Source organism: Myotis lucifugus, unplaced genomic scaffold (assembly GCF_000147115.1).
Source record: "Myotis lucifugus unplaced genomic scaffold, Myoluc2.0 scaffold_3136, whole genome shotgun sequence".
NCBI lineage: Eukaryota > Metazoa > Chordata > Mammalia > Chiroptera > Vespertilionidae > Myotis > Myotis lucifugus.
In genome coordinates, this window is record NW_005874184.1 from 4,988 (window position 1) to 17,184 (window position 12,197).

General features: G+C 53.4%; 1 protein-coding gene across 1 annotated transcript; it reads left to right on the forward strand.

Moving 5' to 3' along the window:
* Positions 1-2,704: 2,704 nt before the first annotated feature.
* On the forward strand, positions 2,705-9,442 carry LOC102438200 (pulmonary surfactant-associated protein D-like). The gene is made up of 8 exons (XM_023749132.1): positions 2,705-2,722; positions 2,917-3,112; positions 4,647-4,763; positions 5,005-5,121; positions 5,393-5,509; positions 5,893-6,009; positions 6,594-6,677; positions 8,988-9,442. The coding sequence occupies exons 1-8, from the start codon at positions 2,705-2,707 to the stop codon at positions 9,365-9,367; spliced, it is 1,146 nt and encodes a 381-aa protein (XP_023604900.1). The 3' UTR covers positions 9,368-9,442.
* Positions 9,443-12,197: the final 2,755 nt, after the last annotated feature.

The following is a 12,197-nucleotide window of genomic DNA, read 5'->3' on the forward strand; positions in this document are numbered from 1 at the left end:
AGGTGAAGTCACAGGGATCTAGACGGAAGCAGAGATGACAGCAACAGCAGTAGGGCAGGCAGCTGCCCCATGGCCACTGGAAGTGAGAGTTTCCTGGGGGATGCCCGCAATAGAGTATCAGGGTCTCAGGGGTCCAAACTGCTTCCTAGAGCAATACACAGAGGAAACACCAGCTAAGGAAGTGGAGAGATGACGGCAAGGATGTAAGGACATCCATCCCATAAAAAGCAAGTGAGGGGCTCTCCAACATCTAGACCAGGAAGGTAAGGAGTGACCTCTGCAGGTGGCAGCTCCCCTGCCACTGTCCTCACAGAATGCTGCAGCCTCTGCAACCCCTCTAGCTCCTCCACCCCTGCCCAGAAATGCCAAGAAGCTCCCAGCTCTTTCCCACTATCTGGGTAGTAATGTTGAGGTGAAGGACAAAGAGAAGTTGGCATAGCAAGCCCTGCTGTTGAAATATACAAATGCATATGCTTTTACAATAGTTGTAGGTTATTGTGAACTTGCTTCCTCATCTGCTCCTCAGTCTGCATCCCTGCCTTTGGTCTTCTCAGGAACTCATATTCGTGGAAATCTGTAAAATCCAGACATTGATGATGCCGCTGAACTCACAGAGCTCAGTGAGATACAGATGAGGTCATGCACTGAGGGTGCTCTGTAAACTCTAAGGTGACATGTGTTTAGTGTTGGGAAAGTTTCCAGAACCCAGATGGGGTGAATGTGAGTGAGTCAACAAGGAAGAAAATTGTCCAAAGAAGTTCTTAAAAGACCAACACCAGGTGGCTCAGATTGCAGGGCAGCATAAATAGCCCGAGCCTGTGAGCCAAGGAAGCGCTCATCGCCTGGGCACTGGAGGACGCAATGGTGAGTGTCTGTGCCAGCCTCTCTTTTTGTTTTCTCTGTGTCCAGTGAATGTCCCAGGTCCATTTGGGGTGCTCTAATGTACTGGTGTTGAGGAAGACAGGGTCTATGTAGCTCTTCTGCTCTCGAAGGTGTGGGTGTGGGTGTGGGTATGAGAGGGCAGCATAGTGGGGGAAGAAGGACCATTCTTTGGCCCCTCACTCTGCTTCCTTTACTCAGTGGGAGATTAGCCTTCTGGGCTGGGGGAGGGTGGGTGAGTGGGATATGACACCCACCCGGACCCCAGATGCCACTGTCAGGAAGCCTCAGGTGGGCATGAAATTTCAACTTCTCGCTTGGCTCTCTCCACCCCTGATTTCTTCAGAAAGGAAGTTGGATGAGGAGAAACAGCCCTGGCATTCCCAGGCCCGGGTCAAAGTTGATCCTTTGCCCATTTTACATGGATAAACTGCCCATTTTACATGGATAAACATGGTTTTCTCTTAGCTTCAAATGTTTGTTTTAAAAATACACTTACTGGACGAGTTTACTGATTTCCAATCAATTTTTAGAGGAGTCATTTTTCAATAATATTTTAGTCTGACATTGAGGCATAAAGTGAACACTATGTGGTTTAAGGGGATGTGGCTCTGCCCAATACCACTATAGGCCCAGCGAAGAGGCCTCATCCCAGTCCTAGGTCTGCAACCCTGTGAGGGGGCTCCTGCCCAGGGCCCTTTCTCCTACAATGACCTGTGGTGCCTTCTGTGCCATCTTGAGCTGTTGGGCAGAATGCCTGTGGCTTTTCATTCTCCCCCAGATGTGGGCACAGGGCCCTTGATGTGGCAGCTGCACACCAGGGGGCAATGCCCTGGCTCTGGCTGGAGCCTTTGTTGCTCGTGGCAGAGCCTCTGCCCCAGCAAGTGCCACGCTGCTGGCCTGTGAGCTTGCCTGGTGTTTAGAGACTCCCATGGTGCCCGAGGAAGTGGTAAACTCAGAATGAGAAAGAACTGGTGCCAACAGGGTCCTCCGCAGCCCAGAACCACCAGCAGGTGGAGAAGAAAGCACTTCTGTGGCCAGGAAGGCCCTCCACTGCCTCCCCCTCAGGCTGCCTGGCGATCCCTTCTCCTTTGCTCTGTCCCTCAGGCTTGTTCCCAGCCTCTGCCACTCCCGTGTGCGCTTTCCTGGCTCCTAACTTTACGGTTTCTCTCAAGAGGAAAGAAGCCCATCATTGGGAGTGACCAGGTCCTGCACCCACCCTGACCTCACTTAGCTGTAGAGTCCCTCTCACATGTCACTGGACACCCTATTGAACATCTGTTTTTTCCCCACCTGAAACCACCATTTCCTGACGGAGCTCACCTCACATGCCCTCCTCCACGAGGCCCCTCTCCCAAGTCGTCCCAGGTGTAGGGGTAGCACTCTAGGCGTCCCAGGGTCTCTCCGGCTATTCTGAGAACTTTTTCTGGTTTCCATCTGGAACTTTCTTCATGGAGACAGCATCTAGTCCAGAAATGGCAGGCCACTTGGCAAACATGTAGCCATGTGCCCATCTTGTGTTAGGACAGATGTCACTGAGCATTCTGGCTCTTTCCAGACAAGCACTGAAACCACCAGTGCTGGTCCATCCAAGGCTACAAGTGACAGGAAATGAGTTTGCCCGGCCACCTTGTCGATACAGACAGAGAGACAGAGGTTCAAAGAGGGAACAGTCCTGCCCAAAGGCACTTCATGAGTCCTTCCTGATGTGACAGGTGGCATCAGTGAGGAGTTCACATCCTAGCCGTGCCAATGGCAGTGAAAGGGAAGTCACTAGAAGGGACAAAATGGGGCATCTGAGAAGAGGTAGATGTTGCTGATAACCATGTCAGAGTTCAGCTGGGTAACTCATGCCCTCCCAGGCCAGACTGTATGGCCGCCTTGTCCTAAATTGCTTTCGGAATCCTGCTGCTCCTGATCCCACAGAAGGGGTGAGGTGGTAGGAAAGTGCCTCTCTGACTTCCGGGCGCTGGGTTAAGTAATAGCCCATGTTCTGGAACGAAGATACGTTCTTTCTCTTTCTGTCCACCCCTGAAGGCCCTGCTTCTCCTCTCCATGCTGGTCCTGCTCACACAGCCTTCAAGGTCATGGGGAGCAGAGGTGAAGAGCCTTTCCCAGAAACCTTTGATTGATGACTGCACCCTGGTGATGTGTAACCCTGTGGAGAAAAGCCTGCCTGGTCATGATGGACGAGATGGGAAAAAGGGCCCCCGAGGCGAGAAGGGGGATCCAGGTAGAGCTGGGACCGTGGGCTTGTCCTGGTGGGCATGGGTGGGCACTGGAATTGTAATCAACTCAGCAAGTCTGGATGTTCTGCCGTGGAAGCCCTGGAAATGGAAGCCCACCTCCTTGGGAAGAAGTCCCCTAGACATTCAGTCCACCTAAAGCACCTCGTTACCAGTTGGCAAATGACAGGCTGCCCTGAGCCCGGAGGTGTTATTCCCCTCCCCTAGTTGTCAGGATTCCTCCCCTAGGATCTTCTGATTCTTCTCACCCCAACAATGAGCAAATTGTGGGTAAATGCCTGGTCTTCGGGGCCCTCTAGAACCAAGCTGCGGCATTTATAATTGTTCATTGTGGTTGAATGATTTCTGTGCAGTGTGTTAATATCTAACTAAATTCTACTACATGAGAGGTGGGCAAAGATGAGGCCCTGTGGCCCCACACTCAGGCCTGATCTAAAGGATTTCCCTAAATGCACTACAGAGAGGAAGAAAGGGAGCTTATATTTTATAACTGGACATTTGTAGCTTTTGACCTTCACCCGTTTTGCCCACCACCCAGCTCCCATCTTACGCAACCACCAATAATCTGATAGCCACATTTATGAGTTCAGATTCTTTGTTTTGTTTCTTAGAATCCAGATATAAGTGAGATAACACTGTCTCTGTCCTAATTTGTATGACTTATGGCACTTAGCATAATTTCTTCAAGATCCATTCATGTTGAGGCAAAGGGTAGGATTTTTTTTATGGCTGAATAATATTCCTGTGTGTGTGTGTGTGTGTGTGTGTGTGTGTGTGTGTGTGTGTGACATTTTTATTCATTCATCCATTGTGGACACTGTTCGGTTGTTTCCATCTGTTGGCTACTGTAAAAATGTTGGAATGAACTTGAGGGTACAGACATCTTTTCAAATTAGTGTTTTATTTCCTTTGGATAAAACCCAGAAGTGGTATTGCTGGATCATACTTTTTAAAGAAATTATATTTTTAATGTCTTAAGGAAACTCCATATTGGTCTCCACAGTGGCTGCACCATTTTACAATCCCACCAACAGTGCACAAGGGTTCTTCTTCTCCTCATCCTCACCAACACTTGTGATCTTTTGTTTCTTATAGTTGCCATTCTAGGAGGGGTGAGAAAATATCTCGTGGGTTTGATTTGCATTTCCCTGGTGACTCATGTCAGGGATCATTTCTGATATAAAGTTTGGTCCTAGGAAGGGGAAAGCAAGGAGTCCATGATCCAGGAGAAAAGCTAGCAGATCCCCTGCTGTAATCCTGCAGCCTCAGGGCATGGAGGGTGCACTGCATGGAAATACGACAGTTCTTGGCTTCATGTCCCCGTAACAGGTCTGGCAGGCCTGTTGCCTCGCCTGTGAAATGGGGATGTGCACACCCGTCTCCTGGGTCACCACTGGACTGACGAGTGTGGAGATGGAATGTTTACACCTGCGGAACCTGAAGGAATGCAGGGCTAACCTGCAGGTGCTGCTCCTCCTAGGCCCAGGGCCAGGTTTATGCCCATTTCTTCTGCTGCTGCAGGTTCACCAGGAGCTACATGGCCAATGGGGATGTCTGGGCCTGTTGGCCCAGTTGGACCCAAAGGAGACAACGGTCCTGCTGGAGAACCTGGACCGAAGGGAGACTCGGGGCCACGTGGTGAGCAGTGGGCGTGGACTGCAATGCCTGCCACTAGGCCATGCTGGAGGATGCACATACCCATCGCAGGAAGGAGGGTGCCCTGCGGGTGGCGCTGGGTTCACGCATGGAAGGCTGTAGTACTGCTGGGCGGCGTCTGTAGGATGATGCTGTTCTCTGACCTCTATGACTGCTCTCACCTTCTCACGCTCTCCCCCTTCTGAGAAGACTCAGTGCACTGACTGGCTGGTCCTTTTCCCAGGACCTCCGGGACCTCCAGGTGTGCCCGGGCCGGCTGGACCAGAGGGTCCCTCAGGAATGCCAGGGAATGTAGGACCCCAAGGAGAATCAGGCCCCAAAGGAGAGCCTGGGCCCAAAGGTAGGAGGTTGGTGTGTGGAGGTCTGAAGGGAGAGGGAGGAGTGACAGTGGCAACCCATGATGTGACCTAAAGATGCTCAGCATGCCAGGGAAGCCAGGCCATCCCCACTGGCAGGGCTTGCTGTGATCCCTGCCCCCCAAGCCCCACATCTGGAGGACCAGACAGTGGGGTGCACAGCCGCCCAGTTCTCCTTCTCCACGTGGAGCCGAGGAAATGATCCCGGCTGCACACACTCTCAGCAGCCTTTGTCCCAATCTGTTCCTTCCTCAGGAGAAGTGGGTGCCCCAGGGGTGCAGGGCTCTGCAGGGACAAGAGGCCCCCCAGGTCCCAAAGGAGAGAAAGGTGCCCCTGGTGAGCGTGGAGACCCTGGGCGTGCAGGGGCAGCAGGTGAGTGATGGGAAAAGCTGGGGCGGGCCTTCAGTCCTCCTGTGTCCACCTGAAGCTGCGGAGGCCTGTCCCTCCCCCATCACCCTGCCAGCTCAGAGCTGCAGCACTGGGCCTTGGGGAGTCTGTGCAAGGAGGTGCCTCACTGGGCTTGAGCTCTGTAACTGGGGAGAGTGCGGTGTGAGCAGCAGGGACAGTCCGCATCCTGGGAAGGCCGGGTGCTGGGTGATGGGACAGTACTGTACAGAGAGGGTGTGTGGCTGGCTATGGGACAGACTGTACTGGGAGGGTGTATTGCTGGACAATAGCACAGCCCATAGGCTGGGAGGGGGAAAATACGGGAAAATGTGTGCCGAGCTCACCCTCCTCTTCTTGTCTGATCTCAGGGCCTGTAGGACGTTCAGGCCCACAGGGACCTCCAGGCGCCAGGGGCTCCCGAGGACTGATGGGGGACAGAGGTGCTCCTGGGGAGAGAGGACCAAAGAGAGAGAGTGGACTTCCAGGTAAGGTCGCCTTCCTTAGCTCTGGGTGCCCCACTAGATTGCAGAGGGAGGAGGCCCACTGCTCAGTGGTCAGCCCATTGTAGGGGAGGCGGGGTGTGAAACTGGGAAAGGCTGTCTGGCTGAAGGTAGGAAGTTGAGGCTCTGGCTTAGACCCTGTACTCAGGGGAGGGCCAGCCTGAGCAGCTTCCCATCTGATCACTGGGACAGCTCAGCTCTCTTCCCAGTTCATGAGAGAGCTGTGAGCACCAAATAACACAGGGATGGGGAGTACTTGAGGGACGTGCAATCCACCCCCCTTTCAGGAATGTGATCCCAGACTCTCAGAATTTGCTGTGAAATGTCATCTGGATCAGAGTTAGTCGGGTGCCAAGACCTGTTCAGGGCACAGTGTGCTCACTACAGAACCTCAGGGACCCAGTGGGAAGGAGGAGCCAGCTGTGTCAGTGGCTGTGGGCTTCCTGGGGACCAGCTCCTTACCCTCCCCCAGGAAAGCCTGTCACTGAGCACCTTCCCCTGGGACCCGGACTCTGAGCCGATCCCTGGCTGTGAGGGACTGGTCTTCCCTGGGCCTCTCTCTCCTGCAGAAATCGCTGCTCTGAGGCGGCAGGTGGAGGCCTTGCAGTGGCAGGTAGGACACCTTCAGAGAGCCTTCCTTCAGTATAAGAAAGGTGAGTTCTGGACCTGGACCTGAACCTGAGCCAGTCACCAAGGGCAGGCCCCAGGCAGGGTCTGTGTTTGGGTTTGGAGTTGGCCGGGCATGAGGCAGGCCTGGGTCTAGGATTGGGGGCTCTAGGATGCTAGTGGGTTTGGACAATGGGCTGGACCTGGGACTGGGGCAGGACCTGGGGCTAAGCATAGGGTGGGGCAGAGCAGGGCAGCCACATGTTCAAGCACCTGGAAGCAGATGCCAGGGACACGGAGCAGGGAGTAGGCCTGACACCAGCTCAGTGGGCTGGCAGCAGCATGGTCAAGGCTACCTGGCTCCAGCCCCCAATATCACAGTCACCTGTGACCCGACCCAGATCAATGCCCCAAGCCCAGTGCAGTTCAGACCTTCCCTACTGCTAACCTGTGCTGGTCCCTGGACACCCCACTACCCAGGATGCATTTCTTATCTCTATGGGGCTAGGTGTGCAAACCCCTCAAGATGTTGCTGCCCAGCCCACAGCAGCAGCGACTCCTGACACTGTCCTGAGAGTTGGGGCTGGGAAGCTGTGCTTGGGATCAAGGCTGTGAGGGTCTGACCTTGGCATGTGGCCATTGAGAGTCTCACCTGAGACAGGCCCTGGGTCCGGCAGGGGGCAGGCTGCCTCTGGGCTCTGCCAGTGCTGGGCTCTCCCGCTGCTCCCTGGGTGATCATGGTGGAGACTCTCCCCCAACCTGGGTGCTGAGGAGTCAGAGGCTCCAGCAGCACAGCCCAGTGCCTGTGCCTGTGGGCATCTCCACCTCAGTCCCTAATTTCCCCCCCTCCTCCCCGCTTTCCCCATGTCAGCTTTGAGCTCAAATCATTCAGCAAATATCACTGATGCAAAGGAGTTTCTGAAGGAGGAGGTAACACAGGGGTGAGACATAGGGTTGGCTCCTACCTACCTAAGGCCACTGAGTACCCACATACCAAGGGTGAGGTTTCAATCATTTAGTATGTTCCCTCTCTCCACAAACATGCACGTGTGTTCACTCCCTTACATACACACTGATGCAAAAGAGAATTCATGATGTCCTTCCACATATGTGTATATTACACACATGCCATCACTCACCTCACATCATCTACACCCACAAGCACACACGCATATTCACACACACACCAGGTGGACCTTCAGTGCTCCCATGTGCCTTCAGATGGACACGTGGCCATGTTCATGTATGCACACACAGACCCACCTGGGTGCATGTAGTGAATGGCAGAGGAACTCCTGTTCAGGGCTGCTCTGGGTGCCCTCCTGAGCCTGTGGAGAGTCTGCCCCCTGAACCCTTGTGGAAGGGTCACAGTGAATCAGGGTGCAGCCTGGGCTCCTCACCAGCCCTTTGGGGCTGGAGCACAGCCCTCTCAGGAGCCCTGAAGGCTTCTATTCAAGAACCCAGAAGTCAAAGGGATGGAAAATGAGCCCGGCCAGCGTGGCCCAGTGGATGAGCATTGACCTATGAAAAAGGAGATCATGGGTTGACTCCTGGTCAGGGCATGTGCCCGGGGTATGGGCTTGATCCCCAGTAGGGGGTATGCAGGAGGCAGCCAATCAATGATTCTCTGTCATTATTGATGTTTCTATCTCTCTCTCCCTCTCCCTTCCAATAAAAATTTATTAAAGCACACACACACACACACACACACACACAGTTAAAGGGATGGAAAATGAGATGGACTGAAAAGTGATGTTGAATGTCACACAGGTGATGCTTTTATAAATTGTATTCCCATCTTAGAGATGAGGAACTGGAAACCCTGAAAAAGGAACTGACTTTCCCTTGTCCACCTGGACAGTCATGGCCAAGGCGGGGCTGAATACCTGGCCCTCTGACTCCCAGACAGGCCTCTCTCCAGCACTGACTCTCTCCTGCCCCTGACGCCCATGCACACCTCTCAGCTGTCCTTGTCCTCTCTCCCAGCTCTCCAGCCTCACCCACATGCACACCTAGAGACCAGCACTGGGCGCACACAGTGCAGAGATTAGCACAGCGCTGCCCTCAGATGGCCCACCCTCTCCTCTTCTTTCCCACATCCACACCCGGCACAGACCTCCCTGTCAATGCCTCATGCCCTGCTGTTATGCAGGGTCCACAGTGAGATCAGAGTGAGCACCTTCCTTGTTTCCAGCTCTCAGAGGCTGCACGATGCCAAAGCTTCCCAGTCCTCCCAGTAACTGGGAAACCGATTCTGCCATGCAACATGGGTGCAATAGAAAGAGCACGTCTCAGCTCTAGTGTGAGATCAGATAAAGGTGCCCCTAGCCCCCAACCTGACTGTGCTCTCCTCCTAGTGGAGCTCTTCCCCAGTGGCCGAGATGTTGGCCAGAAGGTCTTCAAGTCAGCAGGCTTTCTGAAAACTTTTTTTGAAGCACGGCAAGTGTGTGCACAGGCCGGGGGGCAGCTGCCCTCCCCACGCTCTGCAGCTGAGAACCACGCCTTGCAACTGCTGCTCGATGTTGAGAACAAGGGTGCTGTGTTCCTGAGCATGACTGACTTCAAGACAAAGGGCTGGTTCACCTACCCAGGAGGGAAGCCCCTGGTCTATTCCAACTGGGCCCCTGGCGAGCCCAACAACGATGGAGGCAATGAGCGCTGTGTGGAGATGTACACCAACGGCAAGTGGAACGACAAGAACTGTGGAGTGAATCGCCTTGTGATCTGCGAGTTCTGAGCCCTCAGGGTGGGTGGGGCAGCCGTGGTGCAGGAGCCTGGCCCAGACCCTTGTGCTGCCGACATGACAAGGAAGAGCTGATGGCTCTGTGGCCGGGCTTCTGCACAGAGACGTGGGATGAGGCCAGCCAAGGTCTCCCATGGAACTCCTCTCTCAAAATAAAATACGAAACTGGCTTCACTGCCTGCTCTGTCAGAGGAAGAAGGGCCAGCTTGCAATCTCAGTTGTAAGGGATAAAATTAGTCCCCAAAATCCAAAGGCTCCTTCTCAGCCCTCTGCCTCCTCAAACTGTCAACCCAGCAAGTCACTCCCTCCTCTGTCACTCCCTCCTCTCTCACTCCCTCCTCTGTCACTCCCTCCTCTTGCTTTGGTGTCCCCTTATGGCAGTTCCTTATCTTCCTCTTTTGCTAGCCCCTCCTCCTCTTCTTGACCAGTTAATGGTGACCTGCTCAAGCCTTAGCTCTCCGTTCTCTCCCCTCCTCACCCTCACTCCAGGGATGAGCTCATTCTGTCCAGGGCTCAGATCCCTGGCACCCACATTACATGCCTGCTCAGAACCTCCCGGAGCCCCAGACCCCTTGGCCAATGCCAACTGGAGCCCCAGGGCTGGGCGGTTCCTGTGGCTGCTCCTTGTTTCAAGCCTGAGCCCTGGAAGATGCACAGCGCTGTGGGCTGACCTGGCAGGTCATCTGCCTCCCTGGCAGGACTGTGTGGCCCAGTTGAGTAGCCTCCTCCGCATCCCTGCACACCAGGACCTCATTCTACCCTGTCATTGTGACTGCCTGTTGGCTCATGGGAGGGGGTCCCACCTGCACAATCCCCATTCCAGCTGAGACCTCAGGCACAGAGGGTCTAGCCACGCTCAGGTTCACACCCAGCATTGCCCTGGCCTCAGTCCAGGAGGTTCTTCCCCCACACCGCCTCAGGGACAGCTGGGCAGTTCCTCCTCCTCATCCCACAGAAAGGGTAGGGGGGGTTGGGTTGCTCAAGGCCCCAGGTGTGTCAGTGCTACAACTTGGTCACGTGAAAGGTCATCTGATTCCAAACCTTATATTTCTGGCCTGTCAACTTTTAGGCCAAAGGCCTCTGTATACCAGTTGATTTTAATGACACTTGTGCTTAAGAAATTGGAAGGACACCTGGATGAAACACAGGCTCATAGGAGAGGCAACAAGACAGGAAAGCAGCCCTCCTTTTTCCCCAGGGACCGGAGGCCACACCCCTCTTCCCAACACTCAGCAGCCACACCTCAGATGTAGGACAGCAGGTCTGAAAGCAAAAAGCCACATGTAATAACCATGGTGTCAGATGGGGACGAGATTGATCAGGATGATCACTTAGTAAGTTATGTAATGACTATCCACTGGGATGTACACCTGAAGTTAATATCACACAGTATGTCACCTATAATTTAAAAATGGAAAATAATTTAAATAAAGTGATTATTGATGGGTTTAAAAAAAGAAAAAAAAGGAAAAGAGCAACCACAGCACACAGCTCAGTCTCTCTGCTGAGACCTTCTTCCTGTTACTGGAAAAAAAAAGCCCCAAGTCCTGGCAGCTTCTGAAATATGTCAGTTATGCAACAGGGAGCAAATAATCTTCAATTCAGAAGTGACAACTAGATACCACCCGCCAGGGAGCTTAGAAAGGTATTTCATTTCAAACAAAAAGGGAAAATTCCAAGGAGGCATTTTTTCTAAGAATGAAGAGTTCTGAGGTGGCTCAAGGACTGCGGGTGCACAAGCAGCGCTCGCGGTCTCCCTGCTTCTGCCTCTGTGCATCCTCGCCTCTCTTCCTCCTTCTCCCACCACCTTCTTCTGCTTCAGGCTCTCAGCTGCCCAAGCACAGAGTCATGTGTCACACAGAGATCAGAAACACTTGCTGGATATCAGGTCAAAATTCCTGTGGAAGTGAATCTGCCTGTCTCAGATGCCCACCTCTGGCCCAATAGACTAGGCCTGGGGGTGGACCCCACAGCACAGTATGGCCATTGGGACCCATGGAAGGTCATGGTGGTCTGGCAGTCCCTCTAAAAGTGACCACTTCCCATCCCAGCACGTGAGGCAACCTGTTTCTTTGACAAAAGTGGAGGGAAATGGCAAAACTGACTCAATAGGGAGAAAAGACGTGTCCTGTGGGGTTGAAGGCCAGGAATGTGGAGACCCCAGGCCCTGGGAGAAGCTTTAGATCCACCTCAGCACGGGGTCTGGTTCGCTCTACAGCACAGAGAACAAGTAAGGAGGGTCATTTGGTTTCTGTAGACACAGAGTAGCCCAGTGAAAACCAAGGACTAAGGCAAGTATTTCAGAAAATTCAGGTTTTAAGCCTTTCTTAGCACAGAGACCTCTCCTACACTCACATTCATGGGCAGAGGTGAACACTGACATTAAACAGCATTAGCCCTGCCCCACCCATAGTAGCCTTGATCCCTAGTGTAGTAGCCTGGGTGCCAAGTGAAGCCAGGACTGGGTGACTCTGACCTCTCAGGAGATGCTATGACCCTCACAGTGCCAGCTGACATCCTGGGAGCAGCCTGGGGTCCTTCCACGTGGGAGGGTGACAACCACAGCAGCTCCATGGGGAAGGCCCTGCTCAGTTCAATAGTATAGTCTCAGATCACCTCCTGGTTCTCAACCTTCTTGCTACTCAACCAACCCACTTCCCATCATGAGCTGACAGTGGGGCGCACTCTGGTGTTTGCTGGTGTTAGGCTCTTTTATCTTTGTCCTGAATTCCCTCGACATAAAACACCGAGAACTGAGTTGCTTAAGTTCAGGGCATTCTCAATCACTCTTATCTTCCGGATATCCTTAATTCAAGCTTAATGG

Bases quoted from the DNA above. Each gene is read 5' to 3' on its own strand.
- LOC102438200 (XM_023749132.1), top strand. The intron at 4,764-5,004 runs GTGAGCAGTGGG...TCCTTTTCCCAG, and splicing joins GGGAGACTCGGGGCCACGTG to GACCTCCGGGACCTCCAGGT. The intron at 5,510-5,892 runs GTGAGTGATGGG...GTCTGATCTCAG, and splicing joins TGGGCGTGCAGGGGCAGCAG to GGCCTGTAGGACGTTCAGGC.